General features: G+C 52.5%; 9 protein-coding genes across 9 annotated transcripts; 4 read left to right on the top strand and 5 right to left on the bottom strand.

Annotated features, from left to right (window-relative positions):
• Positions 1 to 1,363: 1,363 nt before the first annotated feature.
• Positions 1,364 to 4,273, top strand: K460DRAFT_280163 (uncharacterized protein; the record flags this gene model as incomplete). Its single annotated transcript, XM_040928388.1, has 6 exons — positions 1,364 to 1,418; positions 1,470 to 1,666; positions 1,740 to 2,537; positions 2,591 to 3,073; positions 3,229 to 3,574; positions 3,627 to 4,273. 6 exons carry the CDS (start codon positions 1,364 to 1,366, stop codon positions 4,271 to 4,273), a joined length of 2,526 nt encoding a protein of 841 aa, XP_040791694.1.
• A 70-nt stretch (positions 4,274 to 4,343) lies between these two features.
• K460DRAFT_330797 (uncharacterized protein) lies at positions 4,344 to 5,320 on the bottom strand. Its single transcript, XM_040930786.1, has 2 exons — positions 4,987 to 5,320; positions 4,344 to 4,927 (listed from the first exon to the last, which is right to left on the bottom strand). The coding sequence occupies exons 1-2, from the start codon at positions 5,173 to 5,175 to the stop codon at positions 4,733 to 4,735; spliced, it is 384 nt and encodes a 127-aa protein (XP_040791693.1). The 5' UTR covers positions 5,176 to 5,320; the 3' UTR covers positions 4,344 to 4,732.
• Positions 5,321 to 5,490: 170 nt separating this feature from the next.
• Positions 5,491 to 13,375, bottom strand: K460DRAFT_304965 (uncharacterized protein). The gene is made up of 4 exons (XM_040929992.1): positions 12,738 to 13,375; positions 12,494 to 12,664; positions 7,478 to 12,434; positions 5,491 to 7,423 (listed from the first exon to the last, which is right to left on the bottom strand). Exons 1-4 carry the CDS (start codon positions 12,933 to 12,935, stop codon positions 5,886 to 5,888), a joined length of 6,864 nt encoding a protein of 2,287 aa, XP_040791692.1. The 5' UTR covers positions 12,936 to 13,375; the 3' UTR covers positions 5,491 to 5,885.
• Positions 13,376 to 14,537: 1,162 nt separating this feature from the next.
• On the bottom strand, positions 14,538 to 16,981 carry K460DRAFT_304964 (uncharacterized protein). The gene is made up of 2 exons (XM_040929991.1): positions 16,462 to 16,981; positions 14,538 to 16,387 (listed from the first exon to the last, which is right to left on the bottom strand). The coding sequence occupies exons 1-2, from the start codon at positions 16,696 to 16,698 to the stop codon at positions 14,852 to 14,854; spliced, it is 1,773 nt and encodes a 590-aa protein (XP_040791691.1). The 5' UTR covers positions 16,699 to 16,981; the 3' UTR covers positions 14,538 to 14,851.
• A 240-nt stretch (positions 16,982 to 17,221) lies between these two features.
• On the bottom strand, positions 17,222 to 19,220 carry K460DRAFT_415551 (mitochondrial carrier). The gene is made up of 2 exons (XM_040937741.1): positions 19,025 to 19,220; positions 17,222 to 18,972 (listed from the first exon to the last, which is right to left on the bottom strand). The coding sequence occupies exons 1-2, from the start codon at positions 19,076 to 19,078 to the stop codon at positions 17,386 to 17,388; spliced, it is 1,641 nt and encodes a 546-aa protein (XP_040791690.1). The 5' UTR covers positions 19,079 to 19,220; the 3' UTR covers positions 17,222 to 17,385.
• Positions 19,221 to 20,616: 1,396 nt separating this feature from the next.
• Positions 20,617 to 21,399, top strand: K460DRAFT_394029 (uncharacterized protein; the record flags this gene model as incomplete). The annotated part of the gene is made up of 1 exon (XM_040935966.1): positions 20,617 to 21,399. One exon carries the CDS (start codon positions 20,617 to 20,619, stop codon positions 21,397 to 21,399), a length of 783 nt encoding a protein of 260 aa, XP_040791689.1.
• Positions 21,400 to 22,122: 723 nt separating this feature from the next.
• K460DRAFT_279500 (uncharacterized protein) lies at positions 22,123 to 22,805 on the bottom strand (the record flags this gene model as incomplete). Its single annotated transcript, XM_040928332.1, has 2 exons — positions 22,123 to 22,242; positions 22,296 to 22,805. The coding sequence occupies 2 exons, from the start codon at positions 22,803 to 22,805 to the stop codon at positions 22,123 to 22,125; spliced, it is 630 nt and encodes a 209-aa protein (XP_040791688.1).
• A 240-nt stretch (positions 22,806 to 23,045) lies between these two features.
• On the top strand, positions 23,046 to 24,563 carry K460DRAFT_428560 (uncharacterized protein; the record flags this gene model as incomplete). Its single annotated transcript, XM_040938294.1, has 4 exons — positions 23,046 to 23,724; positions 23,856 to 23,960; positions 24,010 to 24,020; positions 24,373 to 24,563. The coding sequence occupies exons 1-4, from the start codon at positions 23,474 to 23,476 to the stop codon at positions 24,561 to 24,563; spliced, it is 558 nt and encodes a 185-aa protein (XP_040791687.1). The 5' UTR covers positions 23,046 to 23,473.
• Positions 24,564 to 25,230: 667 nt separating this feature from the next.
• K460DRAFT_278705 (serine carboxypeptidase-like protein) lies at positions 25,231 to 27,042 on the top strand (the record flags this gene model as incomplete). The annotated part of the gene is made up of 4 exons (XM_040928277.1): positions 25,231 to 25,417; positions 25,470 to 25,632; positions 25,688 to 25,761; positions 25,826 to 27,042. 4 exons carry the CDS (start codon positions 25,231 to 25,233, stop codon positions 27,040 to 27,042), a joined length of 1,641 nt encoding a protein of 546 aa, XP_040791686.1.
• Between the last annotated feature and the right edge of the window lie 392 nt (positions 27,043 to 27,434).

Raw genomic sequence — 27,434 nt, 5'->3', positions numbered from 1 at the left:
TACCTTTCTGCAGTACTCGACATACTGTGCAGCAGCATAATTCCACGTAGGAACTACCTAGCCTGTACTAGGTTTTGTGTCGGTATAAAACTTGGGTGTAACGTAATGCTGCACGGGCGAGGTGAACAGTACCATGACCCCTTCCTCGAGGAACGAGGATCACGGACGTCGAGGACGAAGGGGATGTGGCTGGAATTGAGGTCTCTGCGTGAACGGCACGGAGCTGCATAGTGGTAGCTTGACGTGTGCTCGTTGCAATGTACACTCGAGTTTGGAGAGCATGGCGCTGATTTGTAACGGCTATTGGCGGAAGGATGATTGGCGTTTACCCGGTTGGTGTTTCGATGTAGCACGATAAGAGACCCACCAGTTCTTTCGCGCTCACAGCGTTGGCGGCCCGGAATGTGACAAGCTAATGTTTTTGAAGAGGCGCTGGCCGCGTGATGGCGTCATTTTGCTTAGCTCCCTTGGGTTATACTGAGACGACAAGCTTCGGCCAACCTGACCGACACGCATCAAGAAGTCTTGTTGCACTGTTGCACGCCGAATAGCTCCAATTTTCCGAATGTCGCAACGCAGCCGGAGCTTTGGCGCCCGTCTGCTGAGTTGTACGAGGCCATGTCATGAGTGATACGATGGTACCAAGCCCCTTCCTTTGGACGACCTAGCTTAGCCCCGCGTCTACGCTTAATCGCCGTCGCCGTCGCCCCCACGACGATTCGAGATGCTGGTCCGGATGCAAAAGATTGAACATGCCCTTCAGCACTGCTTGCGTAGTGCCTTCGAGCTTGCCTGCGTTGGGAATTTTAGGTTTAGCAGTGGAAACTGTTGGCAGTGCCTTCTTATTGGCTAGGGAAAAGATTCCGAGCGCGCCCACCACCCATTTGACTTCGCCACTCGTTCATCAACACGCAGATTCGCTTCCTACCACGCGCCCGTGGCCTCAAATCACTCACTATACTACAGCGGATCCGACGCATATACTGGCCTGGAGCAAATCGAATCCCAAATCGAGTCGCTTCCTGTCTCGAACCCCCGCGCGCGCCACAGGACTGGGGCGCTCTATGACCCTTCTCTCAATCCATTCCGCCCCGCTACCAGAAGTTATCACCACGTGACTAGAACACCCTCGTCAGCCCTATATACCATCTCGCATCTTCGTTTATAGCGCCGCGGGGCTCTCGGGAACTTCCAATTCGGAGTCGTCAGCGCCATGCAGGTCAACCTCCCCCGGGCGTCTAAGAATGAACGGAGTGGCAAAGTCGCCATTCCTAAGCTCGACCGTGGACCGTTGCCGCCATCGAGAGCGAGTGACAAGAGCAAAGAGGACCGAGTGCAAGTCTTCAACATCAAACATCTACATATGACACTAACAGGAGTGATTAGACCGAGAGCCTGTAAAACCTGTCGGAGGAGAAGTACTTATATTCGTCTCCCATTATTGTGCTCTTTTGCTGACCTTGTGATAGAGGTAAGGTGTTCGGGTGATCTACCATGTTGCACAAATTGCCAGATAAGTAACTCGAACTGCGTATACGAGCAAGCTCGGCGGGATCGTCTGAGAGAGGCCACACAACTAAACCAGACTTTTGTTTCACTTCTCAGGGACCTGAGCGAGCGCGTGGGGGAGGATGACCAGAAGAAAATTCACGATGCTATAGAAGAGGTAGGTTCCACTAAATATTATGGCGCTTGCTGTGGTCAAATGGAACCGTGCATTGACGTACTCTTGTTCGCAGGCCGAAGACGATCTGCTCACCCATATACCGCTTGTGACCGAACATTCCTTAGGAAAGAGACCCCGGGACGAATCCTCTCGCAACGAGGAAGAAACAGCAGAGAGTGGACATTATGGTGGTGAAGCATACGTAACCGCTTCGGTAGGATCTAACGAGGATCTTGATAACCTCAACGAGGATTTGCTGCGAACTCGCGAGTCCAGGGAGACGGGATACATAGGCCAGAATTCTGAGATTCAATGGCTACGAAGTGTTCAGCGTCAAGCAGAGAGCGGCAATACCGACCCAGTCCGCCAGCGATTTGGGCCCCCAGGAGCAAGTCAAGGTGCTGCGAACCAACGATCTGATGCCCTTCACGAGCGAAGGCAAAACGCAACCCAAGGATCTATGCGATACATCACCGATGCGACATTTTACCTTGATAGCGACGACATTGAAGTTGATATTGCGGTCGATCCATACGAAGTCCCAGATCCCGAAACCGCAGAGCACCTCTTCAATTGTTACATGCGCACCGTTCATAGTTCATTTCCGCTTCTGCCCACGAACTTCGAGGACCAATTCCGGAGATACCTCGATTCCTTGAGGCTGAATCGACCGTTCCAGATCCCTGAAAAATGGCGCGCAATTATGAATTTGCTATTCGCAATCGCTGCAAAATACTCTCACCTCACGGGTGCCGGGTGGAGAGGGGACACTCGCGATCATTTAGTGTACATGACACGGGCAGTGCATCTTCTGGGCTTGAAAAACACGATTATGATGATATCAGGACCCGATTTGAGCCTTGTTCAAGCCGTGAGTACCCTCGTCGAAGCACTAAGCTACACTAACTAACTTACAATGTCAAGACCGGCCTCCTCTCATTTTACTTTCTGGTCATTGGTCACGTCAGCAGGGCGTGGATCGTGATAGGAACTTCAATGCGACTTGCCCTAGCACTCGGCCTCCATCTACGGAATGAAGATCGTTCGGCAAATGGCATGAGGAAGGAGTTGATGCAAAACACTTGGTGGAGCTTACACGCAATCGAGTGTCTTGTAAGCTCTATAACGGGGCGACCTCCCGTCATCGCCATCGAAGATTGCACGGTGTCTCTCCCACAATCGGCATCTACTGAGCGAGACACAAATAGTAGCAGCACGAGACGCGCATCACGCATACGTACGGATTACATCTCTCCGCAGAGCCCTACGAGTAGTGGCAGTTCAGCATCAGGCAGTCGAGCTGGGCCTCAAGCTTCTTATTTTGTCATTCATGTCAATATGACATTGATTTCACAAAAGGTGCTTGTGAGCCTATACTCACCCCGGACAGCTGCTAGTTCTTGGCAGGTAAGTTCACGCGTCAGCCACTTCGACCGTAGGCTTCTGCGACTGAGGTGTCGCAAAGCTTTTGTCTTCAATAGTTCCACCCGCCACAAGGCCCACTAAAGCCTCACCAAATTTCAAACGCTTACCTAGGGCCCATACTAATTTGCGCCTTGTAGTCCGTTCAAACCAAAATCACGGGGCTCCTTGCTGAGCTTGAAGAGTGGAAAAAGGAATCCTTACCACAAATCCTTGGACCCGGACACCCACAACAACTGGACGACGAACGCGAGCGATTTTTGCTCAGAATATCCTACTGGAGCACGAAAATACTCATCACGCGACCCTGTCTATGTCGGCTCGAACGACGTATTGAAAATGAGAGCAACCGCTCTGTAGATTTCAATTCCCAGGCAGCTGAGGCTTGTGTAGAGGCTGCACGAGAACTGACGAAATTATTGCCTGACCAGCCGGACGCAGATTTTATCTACTCGTCAGGACCATGGTGGACAGTGATTCACATTAGTGAGTGCCACAATACATTGAAATCGCATCTGGACACTAATCCTGCCGCTAGTCATGCAGTCTATGGCTGTGCTACTTTTAGAGATGGCCTACGAAGGCAAGAACTTAACGAACGACAAGCCAGATTTAGTTGCATCTATCAAAAAGCTCCTCAGCTGCCTGCGTGTTATGCAGGTCAAGGATCCAGTTGCCGCACGTGCACTTCAGGTTGTTTGGAGGATCTTGAAAACATGTGCTCCGTCCCTGCATTCTCAAGCCAATGAACTACTTGCCGACGAAATCGGTTCCCCTCTACAAGGTCAACCTTCCCAAGATTTCCACAAATCGAGGAAACAGACGCAGCAAGCGCCATGGCAGGCGCCAGACTTTTCCAACAGTCCGATAGGGAACCCGGCAGCACTCGATCCGCGCCTCTTTCAACCGCAAACAACGGATCCACTCTCCGACGAACAATCTGGCGTATATCAATCCTTTGCGCCGGATCCAGTACAGTTGCCCCAGGTCTTTGGTCATCCATTCGTTACGAGCTTTGACCAAGGTGCGCCCATCGTCGACATGCAGAAACTATGGGCAGATCCGACATCTGAAGGCCAGTTCAACATGGACTTCTTTGACATGAACATGTACCAACGTCAGCAACATACCCAACAGACGCAGGACGACCCCAGCATGAAATACTCACTGTATAATCAAGAGTAACCACTGTCACAAGAGTCTAGACCTTGGCACTCTCGTGTACTGTGGATCTTAATTCGGTTGGTTCAGCTCGGGATTCTTTTGTGAAATCATGGAGTATAGTCAGGCGTCGGGAGTATTGTTGTCCTTTTTTGGACAAAGAATCACGAGCAATGGGGTTTAGAAAAATAGGTACGAGTAACGAATCGAGGAAATGGATATCACAATGTAACATCCCCAAGATTGTACAATTATACCATTGGCGGTAGCCTTAGTACGGCCGTCATGTATCACCAAGGATATACCTGTCTTCATATCATCACACCATAAGTGGGCATGAAATCAAGAAATGCCAACTTAGTTTTTCACTCCTGGCCCTTGGAGTTTACCGTTGAAACCGTAAGGCATAATAGTTAGATACCCCCGCTTCTCATATATACACACAAAGTTCCCTTTCCCAAGTCTCCATCTCCACCCCCCTCCTCACGCAGCCCCCTGATACATAGTCCCCACACTAGTCTCCTGCCTAACAGCATCCTCATGGTAATGCGCCCCAGCACTCGCAACAGTCGTATCCAGCTCCTCCAACCTCCTCAAATCCATCGGCTTCTCCAGCAGAGGAAGCACATAGGGATCAAACGTCTTCCAGTAAGGGTTCTCCAAGTGGTATTTCTGGCTCTGCGACGACATGTCATCAGCTTCGCTCAACGCATCACGAGATTATTTACAAAACTTACAGACTCCTGCAAGTACCGCTCGACAATGGTGAATTTGCGCTTATCCGACACGTCTTGCATCACGAACCAACTGAGCGTTTCCTGGTCTTTGCTGTAGACTTGGCTTGCTTCTACCAGTTTCGCGCTGAGCTTGCTGATGCTCTCCGCGTCTTCCTTGGCGTACAGATGCACGACAATCGTATAAACCATTTTCTTTACTTCTTGCAGTGGGCAGACTCTTCTTGGTTTTTGGGTAGTGTGTCGGAGTGTACCGGGAGTAGTCAATTGGGATTTTGGAACTCGTCAAAGAGTAATGAGATGGATAGTGTTCAAAGCTTGTTTTGGGGCTCGAATTTTTGCTTTCGCGGTCATGTGGATACATGAGGGTGGTGCGTGCGCTCAGGTGACGTATGTTGAAGCTATCCAGACCCCGCAAACCTCCACCGGGCATCCGCAGATCGGCAAGCCATGTCTCCTGCATCGGCAAGCGCAAACTGTATCGGAGCGATTTGACAAGATTATCGCATGCTGCTCGGCGATACCGTTGGAAAGGGGCATGTAGGTACTGCTCCTTTGGTATGAGACGGGTAGCTTTCAGAATTTGATTGATACACTGAGAAGAAAATGAAGGTACCTCCCAATACCTCCACTCTCCTCATGTACACTATTCTACTACAGTGTTGAAGTGGATTACAAGACCGTGCAATAGCAACGCTAAAAAGAACTACACATAAACACCAACGAATGCCTTGGCATCGAAGTGAATCAAACAATCGCGCATCTACCCATATTTTACACAACCCCCCATTTCCCATCCTTTCCTTCGCCGTACGTTGTCGTCATCGTAAGGTTGGAGATTTGGCCACTGAGACACTTGTGTCTGATCAAAGTCCTGTGCTCGTTCTAATCTTTCCGTGAACCTACGCCCGGCTCAACATCTTCAGCACTTCCTCCTTATCAGCTGTCTCAAGGGTACTGAGCATGTTCATCACTCCCTTGATGCCACCTGCCTTGTCCTTCCTCATGAGCGACGCAATCTCTTGTGCGATGCCATCAGTCCTGAGCTTCTCGACGCGCTCGCTAATGAGTGTCCTGTTTTCCTCGTACCACTCTGCGGCGCTCTTGTCGTCGTTCTCCCAGTTCGGAATCTTCGACACATGCTTCAAGTCCTCGAGACCGCGGGCACGTGTGATGGGATCGACCTTGGCTGTGTCCCGAGATGAGGGGGCGGCAGCAGCAGCGAAGCGCTTGAGGATGTACTCTTCGTTGAGACGACGGCGGAGGCGCCAGTAGAAGAAGCGGCGAGCGTTTTGCCAGCGGAGTGCTTGTCGGATGACGTCCTTGGCCTTCATGCGGCCAGCACGGTCATGAAGGTCAGCGAACTGGACAGCAATCTGGCCATAAATGGGAAGCAGAAGCTTCTCGCGCTCGTTCATCTCGGCCTTGATGCTCTGAAGCTGGTTCTGCGGTGTCGCTGGGTCGTTCAGCTTGCGCTTGAGAGCACCGTAGGTAGGATCATTGCGAGCCATGGTGTCGAGTTGACGTTCCTTGCGGTACTTGATGCCAACGATACCTTCAGGCTCTAAGACACCACCGCGCGAGTCCTCATCGGCGTACATCTCCATGAACTGAGGGTTGATAGTGGGATCAACGACGACCCAAGATCCACCACGGAGCTCGCCATATGGAGGAATGTAGACGAATACAGGCTGTTCGAACTTGACGAGAGCGTCGACAATGTAAGAGCCGTACTTGAGGACTTCGTTGTACATGTCGCGCTGACCGCCAGAGAAACCACGCCAGTTGGCAAGGATCATGAGTGGCAGTTGCTCACCGTGGTTGAAATCGTTGATGGCTTGGGCAGTCTTGAAAGCAGAGTTGGGGTACCACACACCGCCTGCTTCTGAGGTGACCTGCTCGATGGAGTCGGGATTGGCAGGATCAGCAGGTGTGACATTCTCAACCGAGCGAGTCTCAACGCCGATGACACCCACGGGGATCCCACCGAGACGAGCGCGACCAACGACGACAGTCTTGGCCCAACCACCGAGGGATTCTTCGAACGATCCGCGATCGAATAGACCAGACTGGAAACCATCTTCATCCTCCAATCCACTAATGAGGTTCCTGACATCGTATGCAGACTTGCCAGGAGGGTAGTAGGTCACATCGCGGTCCCATGAGTCGGCGGTCGGCGAGATGGGTACTGGGTTGTTCTTCTTATCAGGCACATAAGACATCCACTTGACGATCTTGCAGACACCTTCGAAGTCATCTTCGGCAGTCATGTGCGAGACTCCGTTCCTGTACATGATCTGGGTGCCACCAAGCTGAAGGTTGGAGGTGTAAACTTCGCGACCAAGCAACTTGTTGATGGCCTGGGCACCTGTGAGGATGATCGGCTGACCTTCGATCTGAATAGCACGCTGACCAAGGCGGACCAAGTAGGCACCGATACCTGTGCATGGTTAGCAACAATAAATAAATATCATGTTCAAAATGAAATACGTACCAACGGAACGGCAGGTGACCAAGGTAATGGTGAAAATGTCCTCATAAGCCCGCGATGTCTCACCAGCGATCAGGCCAGAGCCACGTAGCGACTCCACACCAAGACCGTCCTCAGCACCGATGACGGTTGTGATCTTGTAGCGCTTCTCGCCATCAGCCTCGACCTTCTCGCAGATGACATCGTTGCGCTTTCCATCGACAAAGTGCTCGTACTTCTCAGGCGTAAGGTACAGGTAGTCAAAGCCAGCCTCAGGTTTGTTGATATTCTTCCACGCGACCGAGAAGTGCGGGATTAGCTCCTCAGCCAGACCGATACGAGCACCAGAGTTGGCAGAGAGGTATACCCGGGGGATACCTAGCTTACGTGCGAGTTCAGAGCACTTGTGGAAGAAGTTGTCTTCTTGTGGACCAAAGGAACCAATCTTGTAGGTAATGTCGTTCGCAATGATGATGAAGCGTCGGCCACGAGGGTACTCAGGTGTGCGAGCAGTGACGATCCAGCCAACCATACCAATGGTGTTATGTCCAGGATCGCGGTTGACCTCAGCTAGGTTGTCGGTGTCATCGAGCACCAGCTCATAGGACTCGAGGCAATCTCCCTTGTCTGGTTGTCTATCGCGGAGGAAGGAGTGTTTCGCAATAGCCGTAACCCAGCTGTTCTCGGTGGCTTGCCGGAAGAGCTCGGGGAAGTCGTAGACGTACTGGGTACCCATAAGATGAGCCTTATACCTCTTCGGCTGGAGAGCACCCTTGGTCGGGTAGGGTGTTGAGACGGGTTGGAGGTGAAGCGCGCCGATCTTGGTGGTTCCACCAATGCTATGGAACAGCCACTTGCCAGCCTTCTCAGACTTGCGCTCGGCGTACATTTCGACTTGGATAACATATCCGGAAGTGTTAGTGATGATGACACGGAGCGGGTAAGGAATGCCAGTCTGAGGATCGGTGACAATGATGCGGATCTCAGCGCCTGTAACACGTAGACGCCAAAGTCGTCGACCAAAACGTTCCAAGAAGCCACCAATGGCCTCCTCGACTTCGGCTGGGTCAAGTGGGAAGACGTGAGAGAAGTTGATGAAAATGTGGTTCATGTCAGCCTGCGAAGTGCCAACAATCTCAAGAGCATCGAGAATGTCGGTCATCAAACGATCGGTCTCAGACACCATGTATTCCGCGGTAGGGATCTCCTCACGAAGACGACCAGACCGGACTACAGCCCTCAAGAAGTAACGCTTGTCGCTCTCAGCGCCCTTACCAACAGCCTCGTAAATGTGGATGTTGCGATTCTCCGTGAAGACAGGCTTGATGTCAAACTTGGAAAGACGACCAAGTTCAAGCTGGAAGGCAAGAGCGGGTTCAACGTGACGAATGCTGGCATCCTCCTCGTAGCTGGGCCCGCGGAAAGTGTAGTAACCGGGATAGGTGCCGTCCTTGTGGCCGCAGATGAAAGAGATGCGACGAATGCGACGAACGAGAAGCTCGTCCTTGTACTCTTGGATGATGGGCAAGATGCGCTCCAAAATCTCCGCATCATCAACGCTCTCAATGTCACGGACAGCAACGTTCAGTACACCGGTGAGCTCATCCGAGTGCTTGAACTCGCTGGTACCGGAGGTCGGAGTACGCTTCATGGTAAGGCCTTCCTTGAGGCTAATACCGCTCTTCTTGGAGGCGCCGATGGCAGGGAATAAATCCAGGGCCTTGCCAATCAGCTCGTCTGCGTCATCGAGATACTCGACCGGAACGACGACACCTTTTCTAGAGGGTTCACCGTCGAAACGATTCTGCCAGGCGGTCATGTCACTGAGTGACTGAATACGAGGAGGTCGCTCAAACCCGGGAGTGCTGGGCGTACCCGGCTCTGAGGGCTCCACGGCAAGGCCGTACTCTGCCTCGCCAACCTTGCGCAGGATGAAGTCCCAGGAAAGCAGACATTGCTGATCACCCTCGTTATGATAATCAATGTTCTGGAGCTGGTACGCACGATAAGCTCGACGAGTGTACACCTCCAGGGCAGCAAGAGCAACCCACGGGTCCTGGTGTACGAAGAACTGGGTCAGGACGTCAAAGACGGTGTATCTTGAGTCAACGACTTCCTTGATTACTTCAAAGTTGGGCTCACGGTGGTCCCATCCGCTCTCGCCGTAGCGCGACTCCACAACAGCGGAACGCAAAATGTGCTCCATCTGGGCCGTGCGCTCCTCGAGAGATGGCATAGCACACTGAATAAGGACCTCACGAGCCTTGAGAGATACCTTGGCAGTCTGCCTCGACTCCAGCTCAGTGAGCTTCTTGAGGGTGCCCTTGAAGTATTTCGCGATGTTTCCAACGCCGGGCTTGTTAGGTCGGTAGAGATCTAGAATGGCGATCACGAGGTTGTTCTTCGCACTGACTCTGGTGTGCGAAAGGACAGTGTGTACAACGCTGGTAATGTTGTCGCGATTCTCATCACGAAGTTTGAGAATAACCTCCTCATCGCGCGAAGTGCGAGACGAGAAGAGGTGTTCAACAGTCCAGTACATATCCAAGAACTTGATCATGACGTTATACTCGTGGGCCTTCAGACCTTCAGAGTAACGGGCAATGACGTCAACCAGAGGTTGCAACGCAGACTTGAGCAGCTCAGCATCACCCTTGGCGACGTTCTCGTCAAGGAACTTTTGGAAAGCCTTGGCGAGTGCCTTACTGGGGAAGTCAAGGCTGCGGCTGTGAGCCTTGTCGACAATTTGGGAGAAGGTGGTATCCAGCTTCTGTGGCATACGCGCGTGGAGAGCAGAGGCCTGAGCATTCCACTCGCCGTAGGGCAGTTCAGAGTCTCGAAGAACGTCGACTAGTTCCTTGAGAGTGCTCTGCATGATGACCTGATTGTCGAACCCTTGGAGGATATTCTGGAGGATGCTAGAGAGATGGACAAATCTCTGGGGGGGTTTGCCACCCATGATTTGCGGAGCACCGAGGTCAGGGAGGAGGCCAAGATAATTCTGAGCCGATTTAACCTTGGACGGGTCGTCAAGAGCCAAGACACCGAGGATGTCGCCAGCCTCGAGAGTGGCTCCTGGTTGCTTGATCAGGTTGACCATACCGGCCTCCTGTGCGATCAAGGGCATGTACATCTTCATAACCTCCACCTCGGCAAAAGGCTGGCCTTTGCCAACATGATCGCCATTCTCAACTAAGAATCTGACGAGCTTGCCGGGAGATGGTGTTCGGAGCTGAGTTGGGTCGTTCTCCTGCTCCAGGAGGCATGTCTTGCCGTCGACGGAGAGACGGGTAGCACCCACCTCCTCCTTCCAGTAAACATTGTGCGACTTTCCGCTCAGTAGGATCAAAAGGCCACCATCAGCAAGAGCCCTAACGCCAACGGCGCACTTGGACCCGTTGATGAAGAGTGTGAAGCTGTCAATCGTTGACCTCGTTGCAGTGAATTTGTAGCGGTAGCCTTCATAGATGAAGTCAATGGGGAAGACAGTCTTGAGGACGTCCTTGGAAGGAACTTGACCCTTCTCCAAGCTAGTCTTGTACTCGCTGATGCAGGCTTCGCTTGCAACGTGAGCCTTGGTGACAGCACCGCAAACAACCGCAATCAAGGGATCTGGTCGCTCTGCAGTCAGCTTTTTGGAGATGAGCTCGTCAAGCCAGCCCGTTGTGATTGTGTTGTCTTCGAAAGCAGGCGTCTCGAGTAGCTTAATGAGGTATTCAACAGTGGTTCGGAAGTCACCGCGAATACTCAGTTCCTTGAGCGCAACCACCATGTGTTTCCGCGACGCTTGTCGATTCTCGCCGTAAGCGAAAATGTGACCGAACTGCGAGTCGGAAAAGCTGTGAATACCACCAGCGGAGCTAACGGAGAAGTAACCCCAGACATTGGAACTACTCCTGAAGTTCAGATCGTGGATAGTACCACCAGATGGCTTGAAGCCCTCGTCGGGATCTTCAGAGGTGATACGGCAGGCCGTGCAGTGGCCCTTGGGGGTCGGTCGTCGCTGGTTTTGAACACTACCCTCGGTGGAGAACTCGAAGTCGATTGTGGAGCTGGTGTGCGGATCTGCGCCATATAGCAATCGAATGTCCTTGACACGGTGCAATGGGAGACCCATGGCAATCTGGAGCTGGGCGGCTGGGAGGTTCACGCCCGACACCATTTCAGTGGTGGGATGCTCGACCTGCAGACGGGGGTTCAGCTCGAGGAAGTAGAACTTGTCGTCAGCGTGGGAGTATAGATACTCGACGGTACCCGCTGAGACGTATCCAACAAGTCTTCCGAGCGAGACGGCCGCCCTCTCCATCTCTTGGAAGGTCTTCGAGCCAGCAACTGTTACCGGTGCCTCCTCGATGATCTTCTGATGGCGTCGCTGCACCGAGCAGTCACGCCCGAATAGGGAGATGTTGTTGCCATATTCGTCGGCCAGCAGCTGGACCTCCAAATGCCGCGCGCTGCCCGCCAGCTTCATGATGAAGATTGGCGATCCAGGGATTTCTGACGCAGCCGCCTTGTATAGCTGCTCAAAGTCCTCCTTGCGGTCGACCTTTCGGATACCCTTGCCACCACCACCTTCTGAAGCCTTGACCATGACGGGGAAGCCAATCTCTTCAGCGGCCTTTAGGCCCTCTTCCCACGTCTTGGTGCAGCCCTTTTCGTAGACCTGGTCCTCGACTGTGACAATGCCATGTTCGTCGACAATCACCTGGTCGACGCCAGTGCCCGACCACGGAATACAAGGCACCTTTGCGTGTTGTGCGACGATTGTGGAGGAGATTTTGTCACCAAGCGAGCGCATGGCAGATCCCGGGGGACCAATGAAGACGATCTTCTTGGGCGAGGCAGCGAGCGATTCGGGGAGTTTTGGGTTTTCAGAGGCGTGGCCCCATCCAGCCCACACGGCGTGGACGTTCATACGCTCCGCAACATCGACAATAAGCTCGACGTTGGCGTAGTTGTTGTTGTTCGTTCCTCCGGGTACCTGCACTTCTCATTAGCTGCTGCGTCTCCCCCCACAGTCTCTTTGAGAGCATCACTCACCTCCACATACTGGTCCGCCATGCGGATGTACTCGGCATTAGCCTGCAGGTCCTCGGGCGTAGCCATGACGGTGAACTGAATGGCGCGCTCATCGCCAAACGTCTCGTAGGCCCACTTCCGCACCGAGCGGATCTCCTTGACTGCTGCGATACCGTTGTTCGCTATAAGCACCTATGGGATGACACCCAAGTTAGCCCACTGATGCCTGACCACGTCCAACCGTGCCTGCAAGGATTATACTCACATTTGTAATGACCGTGTGTCCATCGTGCGCTGCCACGAAGTCCTTCACCTTGCCTGGCGCGGCAGCGGCGAGATGGTTTCCGCCGATGAAATGCGGAGCAAGATTGTACCTGGCCGCGTAGGAGCTCGGGGCGCCATTAGCAGACCCATTGACTCCATTCTGTGCAACTCCGGCCATTGTGTCTGTCGGAATTCCCATGCAATGCAGGGAAATGGTCGGGTTGTGGCGAGAGAGGGGGGAAGTCGGGGCGAGGAGAGTCGGGCAATTTTCTACGGGTCAGGAAGCTGGAGCGCGGCCTCTAGTGTGGTGTGTAGATCTGAGCTACCGCGATGACGGCAGAGCTTGGAATTGGCGATGTGCGTGTGTGTGTCGAAAGCCGTCTGCCCGTGGGAAGATGCGAGAGCGAGTATTAGTAAAATGTCGAGAAGAAGGCTCTCAGCACCAGTACAACCAAAAGTCTATTGCCGTGCTGGGAGGAAAGCAACAACAACACCAAATGGAACCTGGGAACGAAAGAGAGAGGTTTGTGGGAGAGAGTAGGGAGGAGGAGTAAGTAGAGCAAAGGGGAATTGCGGTCGGGAGAGTAGGGGAGCTTGTATGTATTAAATTTTTTGAACCCAAGCGGAATACCCCAAGCTCTCCCGAAGAGCTGTCTGTTGAGCTGAGGCCATGGGGCCCACGATGCCGAAGAGGGACAAGTCCCTTGCGCCCACAGATAGCATGACGCCCCCCAGTCAGTCCTATGCGACCCCAGGGCCACCACCACCGTCACACAGCTCGGAAGCCGTACGGAACCCGAATCCCCACCACCGTGGTTGAAGCTGTACAACTAGAAGCCTCGAGTACTTGACAGCTGGCCTTGTCGTTGAGCAGCAGGAAGCGCAACCATCAACCATCGTCCGTCCCAAGTCTGCTCTACTAAAGGCGGCGTTGGGGCCCTGCGATGCGGGTCTGTACATATTTTGTGTTGGGAGCCATTCCGCATTCGTTGAGGGTTGCGAGAGCCCCCAACCAGCAACCCAACCCAATGCCATGACAGGTCCTCACTCTCTCATCAGCACTCATTGACCCTTTTAAGCTGCCGCTGGTCCGCCCATCTCGGCATTCCGACCTGTTCTCCGCTCTGATGCTTGGGTCGTCCCTCAACAAGTAGTGTACTCCCCATCATTCCCTATCGCATCGCTGAACTCTCCAATACTCGTCGCATCCCCACTCGCACTTTGATGATAATAGTAATAGTAGTCAAACAGCCTGAAAGAGCGAAGCCACACAATACATTGTCGCAGTCCCCATGATGGGCTCAAGCTGATGCCCGGCTCTCCTCCTCCTCCCCCGACCAAGACATGTCCGAGTCCCCACCTCACAGCCAATCAGGCGCAGAGAAGGCCGCGGTCGGAATATACAGACAAAAGTACAACGTATTACCATTGTGTCTACTGCTTTAGGATATAGACGACGAGTGTCTGATATCTACGCCCGGCTATCTAGTCTCCGTTGCAGAAATTGTCGCGCAGTCGCTTCACTCCCTCTCCAAACACAGTCATCTCACAGGCTTGGCGCGCATACAGCATCGCAACAACAGACACAGATAGGAAGATAGGCAGTGTAAGCTAGGTTCCGAGCTGCAGGCGTATAATTCCGAAGCTACATCGGACCCAGTGCCCCTCCAGGGTCTTGGGGGCGTGTGACAGGATTGGGGGCGGACCGAACCGTGGTTTGGCCATCTATCACATGCCAAATCGTATGATTTTTTCAAACAAACACCACGCCTGTGCACTCTTACCCCAGAATGCTCCACATATGCCGAGAATCGCCTACTTGATTACTTCATAGACAAATGAAATGGTATTGAGCAGTATGTAATGAGTCCCCAAACACTCCTCCCAGCCCCGACCCTTAAACTATGCACAGAATGATTCAAGCAAAAAAATGCAGAAAATAATCTTCAGCCGCTCGCTCCCAACGCTCAAACCCCGTCAACGGAAGCTAAGTAGTACCTGCGTCGCTCGCGCGCCAAAATTCCAAAATCACATGAGGTATAGTGCCGTAAAATCATATCCCGAGGAAGATGAAAAGCCATCCAAGAGCTTGCGCCGCTTACTGCTGCAACCGCCCTAGTACGTCTCCTCCTCATTGTATGTCGACATCTTGCGCGGCCGTGCAGGCGGTCCCATATCGCCACCATCCACCACCGATGCGCTCGTTCTCCGCCCCGCGCTCTGTCTCCTTGGCAGTCCGCTTGGTGTAGGGATGCCCGACTTCTCCATCGTCAGTCTGCGCGCCAACGGCGTGGCCACGTTGCTCCCGTCACTATTGCTGCCCGTCTCGCTTTCTCGAAGTGACATGGATAACGACTGGGAATGCCCATGTCCGATAGAGTTGCCGCTCATGGAGCTCCGTGGACGCGGTACCCGTCCTTCCACTCCGCTAATCGACGACGTTTGATAGTGCCCTAGCGGTGTCCGCGTGCTGCTCCTACTCCCTGGTCTTTGTAGCCCGGATTGAGAGGACAGGGACGCTCGACTGCTGGGTCGGCTGTTGCTTGGCTCCCGCGAAGAGCTCCGCATACCGAATGAGAGGCGGCTTACACCACCAGATTCGCCGCCGCCGCCGCCGTTGGCTAACGAGGCCGTCGAGGCTTGTGAACTTCGCTTCCTATTGCTCCTCAGTGTGATATTGCTCGGTATGTGTTGCCCCATCGCGCTGCCGTTACGTGGACTCGCTCGTGGTGGGGTACTAGTTGGAGCAGGAAGCTTGGATCGTGCCGAGTACACTCGTTCCTCGAGCTTCTGCATCTTGCCTATCAGCCCTCGGATCTGGTAGAGCGAGCCTGACCTAGGCAGACCCCCTGCCGGTGTAGTCCCTCCCACACTAGGTCGCTGCCCACGCTGCGCTGGAGCAGTTGTTCTTATTGAAGGTGTACCGCGGCCGCTGACGCCAGTGCTTTGTCGTGATGCGGCTGATATGCTTGGTCCTCTCGAATGGCGCGGTGGTCGAGACTGGTACAACCCAGCCCGGGGCGTCGCAGCAGTGTCAAGTGCTGCTATCGAGTTCTTGCGCATCGGCATTGGTGTTTGTGGGACGGGCCGTGTAGATGGCGGGGCGTCGGATAACGGTGGCGATGGCGGTGTCATGTCTGGCCGCAGAGCATCTGATTTCGAGTGGGGTGGGGTCGAGGCGGCTGTAGGTGAGGAGAGCGTCGTTGCAGAGGTCGAGGCCTCCGAGACTGGTGAGCGTGGTCGCAATGAATCGCTGGCAAGTTGATGGGATACCTTGCGCTGATGATGTCTTTCGATTGTGACTTCTGCTATGCGCAGCTTCTCTTGCACAATCTCGGCTTCTATCCTTAGATCTGAGAGCTCATCCCGTAGGCGTTGGGTTTCTATTCGTAGTCCTTCTCGCTCCTGTTCACCAATCTTGAGCTCTTCTTCCAGCATCACGGTCCGCTCGATGGATACGTTGTACTTTGACTCGACGTCCTCAAGCGAAGATGTCTGATTGCGCGCCTGGCGTTCGAAATCGTCACTTTGTACTTCAATGTCTCGCAGCTTCATTTGGAGGGTCCGATGTGCGTCGCGCAAGCTGGTGATTTCCTTCTGCAGCGTGTTCTGTGCATTGTTGGCCTCGATCTTGCTTTGCTTGTACTTGGTCTACCGTCGAGAATCAGTAACTGTCCCCACTAGAAATTGCGCATCTGCGAGCGCAGCAGGATTTAGCGGCATACCTTCCACTCTTCGACCTCAAAGCCCTGCCGTTCTGCCTTCTCTTGAAGCTTGCGTTCCCTCTTCTCGCTCTCCTCTACGTCGCGCTCGAGTTCTGCCTCCAGCTCCTTGCTAGAGGCCTGGAACTCCTGCAGCTCGGCTTCGAGCGTTTCATACTGCGACTTGTAGTAGGCCAGCTCTTCCTTCGTGCTGCTCCATCCACCACTTGGGGGCGAAGAAGGGGTATCGTCTGCTGCCATGGTGAACGAGTAATTGCGGCTTTGGTCGCCTGCAGAACTCAGGAGAAGGCGCGCAGCGGCGGTTGGGCAGGCGTGAAATCGACGGGCGTTGAAAATGATATCCTGGAGGGTGAAAGTACTCTGTCTACAGCTCGCAGAGCCAGAGTGAGTCGTGCAGCGTGGTTCCGCGCGTGGGTTGCTCCTGCCTCTTCTGCCTCTTTTCCTCCCAGGTCTCTGACTGTTTCACTGCCGACGGCAATTATGCGCCGCTGTCGTCCCGATTCTGCCGGCCAACTCCTTCTTCCCAGTCTATCGCCTTAACGATGCTATTCCTGTTCCTGTGCTTGTTAGTAGTTAGTACCCCGCTGGAGGGCGGTTGGCGGTGATGTGTTGTCGATAGCGATCGTTGTTGATGGGGCTGGTGACACGCTAGCGGCGGGCACCTTCCATGGTTGCGTAGGGGACGAGCGCCCTCGCCAGAGACGCATCCGGACGCTGGCATGATGGATGAACGTGCTGTTTCAGGACATCCCATGACAATCATAACGGCAAATATCAGCTTCTGTGTGCTATCCGTATTACTACAATCATGCTAATAATGAACAGTTCTCCAGCGAGGCCCCCAAACACTATATGTACTATGAAGTAGGGAATGGGGGTATATGTACAATCTGGCTACTCCAATCAATATCGATCCGCTGCCTCTGTTCATTCCTTGATGCCCGTATCAGGGCCATCAATATCTCTAACATCTGCCTGGAGGAGGCCGTCTTTGGCTTGCCCGATTGCGTTCCCCGCTGCATCCTTTCCCCTCTCCAATAGCTCGCCAGCCCGCTGTGAGCTGTCTACGGCGGCGTCTCGAGTCGTTGATGAAGCCCACTCTGCTACCTCCCCACTTTTCGTGTAAGCCTCTTTAGCTTGGTCCTTGCCTTTCTCCAGGAGAGACCCGGCCTGCTGTGAGCTACGTTGTACGGCGTCTTGGGCACTCGACGACGCTGTCTCTGTTGCTTGGGCGCCTCGAGAGTAGAGGTCACTAGCCTGCTCCTTACCCCTCTCTACCAGATCTTGAGCCTGTTGCGATCCTTCTGCTACAGCGTCTTTGACTCTACCTGACGCATTCCCTGCCAGTTCGACACCCTTCGCGTAAGCTTCACTAACTTGTTCCTTGCTACTCTCGTATGCGTCCTTCACACCATCTGTAGCAGTTTTTGCCACTTCTCCCGGACTGGGGTACTTCTGCAGAGACTCCAGAACGGAATAATATAAGCTGATGATAGCGGTGTGGATTCGGTCTTTCATTAGCATCGTGATCCCGTGCGAGAAGAAGCCTTTCAGGACTTCGGCTCCCAAGCCCTGGTACAGGCCCCACAAGCCCTCCGTCTGCGCAATGCGAACAATGGTACTGAAGATAGTTCCTTGTCGTGCCCGCGCCATTCTAGCTCCAAGTGGCTTCTCTGTCTTCTCCTGCTCCGAAGTCTCGCCGGCGGTTGCTGACGGCTTTTGCGCAGATACCTGGGCTCGTGTTTTGGCAAGGGAAAACGGGTAGGTGACTGTTGATGCTAGGGCTTTGCTGATCGCCGCCAGCAGGAAGGTGATGCGTGCCCCAGGATTTTCTCGGTTCGCTCTTGATACCAAGAGCCGTAATAGAACCTTGTGTAGAAGCATGGTAATGGAAGGATTGAGTGTCAAGACCAAGCTCGCCGAATAGCCCGACCAGAAGCCTTGTAGGCCCTTCTCCCGCTTGATCTCGCGCGCAATGTCTGCCGTGCTGCTAAGGGGTGGTATTGAAGTCCCTGACGCACCCTTCAACATTGCTGATGTCTGCTTCCTTGTGACGATCTGCTGGATGGGTGTCGTGAAGAACTTGGAAAAGGCGCCGGCTACCATGCCAACACCAATCTCTTCCAGCGATGGTAAGTTTTTCCCATTGTCTCGTGAATTCAACCTCTTTTGTCTCACGTACGAGTATACCAGGAAGAACAAGAAACTGTCCGCTACGCCCTTGACCGTTTCATGTACTACTCCGCTGTAGAACGCTTGTAGCCCTCCCTCTCTCTCGTAAATCTTTTCGATCGCATCGAGGATGCCGTTGTAGTGGAGGGGTTTCTCGTCGTGCTGCAATTGCCGTTGTACTTGCAAACGTGTGATGACAAGATCGAGGGGGTATGTTATGAGTTTCGATATCGCGGTGCCCGCTGCGCCGGATAAGGCATGACCGAGAGCTGGTAGACCGGGACCGACTACACTGTGGCTACGGCCAGTTCCGTTCGAGATATGATAGAGAGTAAATGCGTCCTGTCGACATTAACACTTAGCAGAGCGCTCTAGGTTTGTTTCAGTAACTTACAAGCTGTGAGTTGTAGACGTAGCTCGTCCTGTCGGAGCTGTCTTCTGGAGCCATATTGCACAGATTTTTGATCACAAGTAATCAAGGCCGTATCGAGAGCATGAAAGAGAACAGTATGACATACAAAACGCGGGGAAAGCTGGCAGCATAGTGAATTGCGGAGAGGAGACGGATCCGCGCTTTGTGTGACGCTGCTTCGGGAAGACGTCATCTCATGGCGTCGCGGATGAGGCCAGACCCCCCGGGTGGATAGCCGAGCTACGACTCAACATTCGCTTGTGACAACGTTCAACGTTGCCTTCGACAACACCTCACGCGACAGATGCGTCGCCACGCTCCTTCATCAACGCGGTATCGAGCGAACGAAGCGAGTTGAAGATGCTGTTCGTAGACATGGACAGCGGTCAGGATGAAGCTGCAGGCCCTGCGACGCAGCCTGCACGCCCTCCACACCCTGGTATTCTCGAGCGTCACCAAAATGGTACCCACAGCTTACGTCGCAATTGTAAGAAACGTCAAGAGCCATGTACGGCCCGGAGCACTCAAAGGGACTGCGAGAACTCCACGTTATGATCGCAGTTCAAAGTATCCTCCGATAACGACTTGATGGCAGCCGAGAAGATAAGGAACAGACTCATACTTGAGGCTGAAGTTTCAATTCTCGATGCCAGCTACATCACGAAAAGGCGCAGGGGTCTTGTCTAGAAGATTCCTTCGTCGGGCACAACACGGTTCAAGACAAGCATGACGCTCCCAGCTTATTCCTCATCCACCGTAGGCCGAATGACAGTCAGCTTCATCTATTTTGCATGTTTCTGAATGGTAACCTCTCGTGTCCACCAACAACACTGGAATGGACAGTCTACCTTGCTGTAGACTGTTATGCTACCGCACATCATGTAGCTAAGGGTTCATTATTTAGTTGCGCTTCATAGTCTCACTGTTTCCTTGTATCGACTATTCTCTTCCATTTTGCCGCCAATGACGCGGAGGCTGCCATCTGGATGTCATGTTTTTTTCTTGTAGAACACGTGGAAGTTAGCGTCTTGAGTCTGTCAGTGTGTTGCTCATGTAGAGCGAGGGGTCTGCATCTCCCATGCGAAGGGCCGCCGTGCCAGTCTGATACTGTCGCATTTCAAGGTAGATGAGAATGTACGTGTACCATGTCGGCTCTCTAATCCTCGTCCTCTCAGCGCAATCGATATCGCCTTTCACAAGGCCCTGATTTGGCAGGACCGGAGAACTAGGGTTAATTTCTTACAATCCACGGATACATAGGCACCACGGGAGAGAAGAGGGTTAAAGCTCACCCCGACTCTGAGTCAATCGTAGAGATGGTGTTACAATCTGAACCACTGGAACTCAACCACCGTTACTAAACCAATAGTACCCGAACAGCAACGAGGATGCTGCCTAGAGACTGAAACCACGTTTGACGTTCACTTTCACTCTCACCACCAAAGTACCGCCCCACCAGGTCCATCAGCGCCCCCCGCAGCGTATAAATATCCGTCGCCTTTCCACAAACACTCTACTATCCAAACCCACCACTCCCAACAATCCCAACAATCCCGAAAATCGAGATCACCCTCATGGCTTCTTTCTTTGCCGCCCCGCGCCTTGACTTGAGTGGCTCTGTCAACACCGCTAGTACTTCAACGTGGTCCTTTAGGACAGCACAACAAGGTACACCATTCTCTACTTCGTCGTCAAGTGCAACCGGAGGCTCCTTGTTTGGTCTACGGACTACCAACGCGAACATGTCGTCGCACGGCATCATGGCATCTCCCAAGGTCCAAGAGCTGTCGTACGAATGTCTTGTAAAGGTCCCCGCTCCCAAACACGCTTTTCCAAACTCATCAGGTCCTTTGAAGGACACTCTCAAACACCCCAGTACGGTACCGAACAGCAACACTGAGATCCTGCGCATCTACCTCCCGTTCGACAACGTACCTCTCTCATGGCTAAACGCGCTCCTCGTTCACATTCACCAACAGACCCCAACATATCCTCCCGAGATCCAGCTGTGCGTTCGATCTCTTCTACGTCCATATCTCCAAGACATCGATGAGAACCCTAAGCTTGCCTACGATTTGACAGATATGCTGCGGAAGGGTCTTGATCTAGGCACGCCTTTGAAATTCTTCTTCCTTCGACCGAGCGTACAAGCCGGTTCCGGTCGCGATTGCTTCGCAGACTTTGTGGAGAAGGATTTGCTGCGGGCTATCGAGGGACTACGGGAGCATGACGTGGAGTTGTCGGATATCCTGGGCGAGGAGAGCTGTCTCTTCAATCATTCTGTTTCGGCTTGGCACTCTTTCAGTCTGGGTTCTAGCTCATCTAGCCAAGAAGATCTTGATGATGAGCTACTATGAGGTGGCGCTTGTCGTTGGAAGGACAAACGGTGTCCACATGGGCACTATCAAAGGGATAAGGTGAGTGTAAGATGTTCTTGCTAATCTGCTATAGGTAATACATGAGCGCCACCGCCACGGTCAGGGTTACTGCGGTTAACAATGTGTGGGTCTTCGAATATCCTTTCCATGGATAACTCTGGTGGCATGCTACGTCCGCAATGGCAGAAGGGGAAGGTGGTCGTTATGGGCTAAAGTTCAGCGACATTTGATTGGGAACAAGCCCTACGATTGATGGTTCTATCTGCAGAGGGATTTTCTGTGTTTGGAGGAGAGATACAAGACATACACGTACGTCAGTCCTTTTGTCTCCATGTCTTCGCTTGTGTAGATTCTCTGCATCGGTCAAGTCCCAACATGCTGTCCAGAAACACTCCTCGGCCGATGCCTTCAAAAAAGGCCATTGATCCGGAAAGCTTGTATGCAAGACCACGCGAACTTAGAATGCACTATATTGTTCAATCTGTGTAGCGAGTCTCGGCAACTAGATCCTTGCAGTCACAACCAGATTTCGAAATTCTCTACATAGGAAAATATACATTTGATAAGGCGTATCTCTCATGATGTGTGGCTGAGTCTTGAACTGGGATAACATGTTCGTTTCGAGATCCCGATGCTTTACAGTTCTCCCACTTGAAACGAGCCTCCTTAGACTGCTTAGTACGGTGCGTAGATACAAGAATATCATGTCCTGAACATCCGCCCTAAACTGCCACCGCTCGTACCCTTCTTCACAACTTTGAAGTCGACACAAGATTCATACGTCTGTCTTGCGTTCGTCCCATACCAATACCACTGAAGAACCTGTTTCATCAATCAGCTAGTGCCAGCGCATCACACCCACACGTTCTACTTACGCAGTCGCCAGCAGTCGCACACTTCTCCTCTAACCCCTCGGGCACAGTTACATTGAACTCCTTTTGATCAAGCGGCACATCCGTCTCTTTCCGACCAGGCGCATACCCCTTCGCCCAAACTTTCAACATACTCCCCACGATCTTATCACTCTTCGTCTCCACGATACTCACATTTGCGCTTCCCTCATGCGGAATGCGCAGCCACACCTTGATCGGCACTACTTGTCCAGCCTGCCATGTCTGAATATTAGCAGCGGGGTTGTCGGCAAATTGCAGGCCTTTACATAGCCAGAGTTTGCATTTCGCTGCGTTGTAGGCGGAGTCCTTAGCGGCGAGTTCGGGCAGGCCTTCGACATGCGAGGTGTTGTCGAGGCGGATGTCTTGTTCGACCTTTGGGCCGCAGTTTGCGATGATTGCTGGGCCGACGGGGCGGGACGGAGGTGTAGTGATGAGGCCGTGGCTGGCGACGAAAGGGATGAGGGCTACGAGGATAGCGGTATTGAAGTGCATCTTAACGGCCTTCTTTCGACTATCGAGGAAGATAGACGACAACACAAAAGAACAATTCCTGTCAACTCTTTGATACGCAAGTGTTAGTGAGACCGTTTCGGCTTTTTATACTCTTCCAAGACTCGTCATATCGACCAGCTTATCCCTCCAGGCTACCTTCATATTAAGCCGAACAGATATTCTATGGGTCATTCAATCTATCGGAAGATACCATGTGGTCACCTAAATGGATTCACAGCGATGGACCTAATACGTGAGGTCCTGGCGAATGGGATGGACATCTCGATATTGACGGCTCGGTAGAACAGCGTTCCGATGTTGGAGAACCCTGCATCATATAAATATGCGGAGGGAAGGTTTCATCAGGGATAGTGATCTGGGCCGACAAGTGCCGAGTACAATCAGAGAAACGCCGTGTACAGCGATGCGCGAAAAGCAGATGGGAGGTTACGGAGGAACTCGGTGACGTGCGAGACGAAAATGAAGTGGAGCGCAAGTGAAGTTTGTGTAACTCTATCGCGGAAGGGTATATTCGTAAGATTGAAGAATGAAAAGAGCACCGTCCCCTCGAGTATAGTCGACCACTCTACCACGCTTCGCAATATATCGCACATTCGACGTATCGAGATCAACGCCTATGACAAGTGACATCACTCATAAGCTTAATCATGGCGATGCTTTCTGGCCCACACGGTAGTCGTGAGGAAAACAACACCGAAGAAAACACACACAGACGCTGTCATGAACGTGGCAGCAACCATGTTGCAACAATGTTTCTCGTTTTCTCTACGCTGCCTGGCTGCAAGTTGAACATCGCACTGTTCGCAGTGAACGTGGGGTTGTGGCTTGGGTCGCAAGACGCCTGCGATGGTTTGCGCGAACGTCTCTGGAGTGCTTGTAGTGTCCGCAGAGCTGGAGGGTGTGTGAATATGGGTATGGTCATGCGCGTGAAGCTCGACATCGTCATCTTGTGGGACCGCAGCATACTGTGCTATGTCAAAACTTGTAGGTCATCGGGCGCGGAGAATCTTACCGCTGACGTCGCTCCAGATGGCTTGTAACCGTTAACCGGGTGGTCGGCAAAGACATCATCATAGGCGGGTGCGGCCTCTCGTGGAGTAGTAGGAATGCCCATAGTAGCGTTTTGGGAAGATTGTAAGTTGTGTTCAACGCAGCAGAGGCTGCTCTACTATACGTTCTTAAGTTTGGATTCCGGTGAGTCTTTAGGCCGATGATCGATTGCATGCCTGATGATTACACGGGCAGCTGAGGCTATGCGGCCGCGTCAGCGACAGCCACACCAATGCGCCCATCGCATTCGTCGCTTTCAGACTAGCAATTGTTTGTGACCTGCACAATGAACAGCGCCACACTGTTATCTAGAAGCGTAAGCATGCTAAAGTCGAGTACCTCAGGCTCGAAGGATGGGCGCGAAAGGCGCTTCCCTGCTTAGGCGACAGGCTTTGTATAGACATAATGGCTCTTTTTCCATCTGTCTTGTGCCGTAGTTCGTTTCGTTCAAGTAAAGTCATGCTAGCTCGCAGCATGCTTGTACAACCATTTGAAGAATGTTGGGCACACGTCGAAAATATGCAGGGTGATGAACGGGAGAGGGTTCCAAGCTCCAAGCCCCCGCAACGTTGCGCGAAGTTAATCACACGTGGTGAGCCGCCTGCCAACCGTGAACCCCTAACGACTTCCAACGGGTATCTCCATTGTCCCAGATATCCTCAATCCTATGGGAGTACCGCATGTTGAGTCTGTCTGTCGCACCGTTCTTTGCCTTAACTACTATTGTGGTCCTACCCGCCTCATCGCGCCGCTTATTCGCACGCGACATGGCCTCGCTCTAGCACGCTGCAGTCGGCTCGAAGCCTTCGATTTGAACGAGCTTGCTATCTAATCGTACCGTTGGCACGGCCGTCAATCCTCTTCGCGTTGGTTGAACCCGCGCTCCTGTCCATGCGGCATAGCTAAGCAACGACAAGCATCTGGTCCGAGGCTTGATTTCTCACAACCCTACATAGCACAGTAAATGAACTAAGCAGCCTGTCGAATCACGAAAGCGCAACGTCAGATATCCTAGGCACACTACTAGACCGATGCAGCAAAATCATCACTATTTAGACGTTTCAGGAAGGTGCATATCCGCAGTGCCGTTCCTAAATGCGTCATCTCACATATTCACCCAGTGAACTGCCAGACGATGCCCGATGACACGGTCAACATGCTCACAGACGCGATACGTCCCGCACCTATGTACCGGGCTCTCTGGAACTGGGGCAGTCTCCTTCTGTTCCGGGTAAAGCGCCACAGTATGGCACCGAGCAATGCCGTCACGTAGGAAACGTTCAAATAGCTGCCAGACCGTCTATTCGGCTTGTTATCTCAGACAGGTGCCTTCATCCAGTCGAAATCAAGAGCAATGAAGCTTCTTACGCTTTTTGGTACGCTCCTTTGTGCCTCTTCGGCTTTCGCAGGGAATTCGCCTCACAAGCGCAATGTCTTCAACAAGGTGAAGCCAGTTCTCGAGAAGCGCGTGGCAAATGAGCCCTTCAGGCACCCAGAGCTTCAAAAGCGGGCATCTAGCTTTCTAACAGACAAGACTAAGCGTAAGTAAGGATGTTTAGAGCAATTAACTCTACAATGCTTACGGCCCATAAGCGTTCGCCGTCAATGGCACTGGAATCCCAGAGGTTCCTTTTGATATCGGAGAGTCATACGCTGGCTTGCTACCTATCTCGGATAACCCGGATGAGACCCGCAAGCTGTTCTTCTGGTTCTTTCCATCGACGCTCTCGAGCAGTCCAGAAGAGGTTGTCATCTGGTAAGCATTCAAGTAGCAATGAGAAGCAACGTGAAATTACTGACGAGCACAACAGGCTCAATGGTGGACCCGGCTGCAGTTCGCTCAGTGGATTTCTGACGGAGAATGGCCCGTTTACTTGGGAATCTGGTAAGCTTTTCTTGCATGAGATAGATAGAAAACATATACTGACTTCGTCCCTCCAACTCTGTAGGTACCCTTGCACCAGTACAGAATCCATATAGCTGGAACAATCTTACCAACGTGCTTTGGGTCGAACAGCCAGTCGGTGTAGGGTACTCGCAAGGAACACCAAATATCACCGATGAAGTCGAGCTCGCAACCGAATTCCGCGGGTTTTATAAGAGCTTTGTTGACCTTTTCGAACTCTACAACTGGAAGACTTACGTCACCGGAGAGTCTTATGCTGGCTACTATGTTCCGTACATTGCCGACGGCTTCATTCAGGCCAACGACACAAAATACTTCAACTTGGCTGGCATCTCTATCAATGACCCCATCATCGGAGATGAGACGATTCAGCAACAGGTCATCATCCTTCCATATGTCGAATATTGGCAGAACTTGCTATTCCTCAACGACTCGTTCATGGACACCATTCGCCAGCACCAGAAAGACTGTGGCTATTCTGAGTATCTCGACACCTACTTCAAGTTCCCGCCACCTCAGGGTGCCTTCCCCGTCTTGCCGGATCCTTCCAACTCGCCAAATGTAACATGCGACCAGTTCGACAACTTCTACGAGGCCATTCTTGCCGTCAACCCCTGCTTCAACATTTACCACATCACCGAGACCTGTCCCCATCCTTTCTCGCAGCTCGGAATAGTCAATACCGGAGACTATTCACCACCAGGTGCTGTCATATACTTCAACCGTACTGATGTAAAGGAGGCACTTCACGCTGATGTCAACTCACATTGGCTGCAATGCACTGACACCAACGTATTTGGAAACGGTAATGATTCCAGTCACGCTTCCGACGCTTCTCCAGGTCCCGCCAACAATGGCGTACTACAGCGCGTTATTGAGTTTACCAACAACACCATCATTGGCTCTGGCGACCTTGACATGCTGCTCAGCACCAACGGTACTCTATTCGCCATTCAGAACATGACCTGGAACGGCGCCCAGGGTCTGCACGACTATCCATCTACTCCCCTCTATGCGCCTTACCACCCTGAGTACAATCTCGGTGCCTTGGCTGGCTCGGGCGTGCAAGGTGTGTGGACTCAAGAGCGTGGTCTGGTCTTCTATACTGCCAGATTGGCCGGCCATGAACTGCCTGGATATACCCCGGGCGTCGCTTTCCGTATGCTGGAGATCTTGCTTGGACGTGTGAAGGATTTCAGTAGCACTGAGAATTTTGTTACTCAGAGTGGGAACTTTACGGGTACTGGCACCATCTACTAGCGTGTGGCTATTTATATGAGTAGCATGTTCACATGAGGTCAATGACCGATAATGTAGTGTTAGAAGACCAATAGTAGAACCAAGGAGTATATAAATGACATTACGCAGCAATGCAAAGTAGAGACATGCAAGCAACCTATTGATTTCGTGATAGCCACCGTCAGCTTCAGGACGTGATGTGTAAGCAACACAATAAGCAGTAATGGTACATTATCTACTTCCATACACCGTCTTTCCATTTCTAGCATCCTGCCGTCGGGCATGGTTGAGTTTGTAGCCATTCTAGCCTCGTAGTTTAAGACTTGTCTTGACTCACCGCCCATCTTGCCGCCCACTAACCCGCAGGCCCACAGGCGAATTTGCAGTAGCCCCCAACTAATGCTTTCGTTTGC

This window comes from Cucurbitaria berberidis (assembly GCF_010015615.1).
Source record: "Cucurbitaria berberidis CBS 394.84 unplaced genomic scaffold K460scaffold_2, whole genome shotgun sequence".
Taxonomy (NCBI): domain Eukaryota; kingdom Fungi; phylum Ascomycota; class Dothideomycetes; order Pleosporales; family Cucurbitariaceae; genus Cucurbitaria; species Cucurbitaria berberidis.
Note: the sequence above shows the minus strand (reverse complement) of the source record. Positions and strands in the feature narration are given on the sequence as shown.

What these genes read in the sequence shown, in the direction of transcription:
- K460DRAFT_330797 (XM_040930786.1), bottom strand. Translation starts at nt 5,175, where the DNA reads ATGGTTTATACGATTGTCGTGCATCTGTACGCCAAGGAAGACGCGGAG. An exon ending in AGCGGTACTTGCAGGAGTCT is followed by an intron (nt 4,928 to 4,986) that starts GTAAGTTTTGTA and finishes ATGTCGTCGCAG; the next exon opens with AGCCAGAAATACCACTTGGA.
- K460DRAFT_304965 (XM_040929992.1), bottom strand. Translation starts at nt 12,935, where the DNA reads ATGGGAATTCCGACAGACACAATGGCCGGAGTTGCACAGAATGGAGTC. An exon ending in GACACACGGTCATTACAAAT is followed by an intron (nt 12,665 to 12,737) that starts GTGAGTATAATC and finishes GTCATCCCATAG; the next exon opens with GTGCTTATAGCGAACAACGG. An exon ending in TGGCGGACCAGTATGTGGAG is followed by an intron (nt 12,435 to 12,493) that starts GTGAGTGATGCT and finishes TGAGAAGTGCAG; the next exon opens with GTACCCGGAGGAACGAACAA.
- K460DRAFT_304964 (XM_040929991.1), bottom strand. Translation starts at nt 16,698, where the DNA reads ATGGCAGCAGACGATACCCCTTCTTCGCCCCCAAGTGGTGGATGGAGC. An exon ending in TTGAGGTCGAAGAGTGGAAG is followed by an intron (nt 16,388 to 16,461) that starts GTATGCCGCTAA and finishes TCTCGACGGTAG; the next exon opens with ACCAAGTACAAGCAAAGCAA.
- K460DRAFT_415551 (XM_040937741.1), bottom strand. Translation starts at nt 19,078, where the DNA reads ATGGCTCCAGAAGACAGCTCCGACAGGACGAGCTACGTCTACAACTCA. An exon ending in ACGTCTACAACTCACAGCTT is followed by an intron (nt 18,973 to 19,024) that starts GTAAGTTACTGA and finishes TAATGTCGACAG; the next exon opens with GACGCATTTACTCTCTATCA.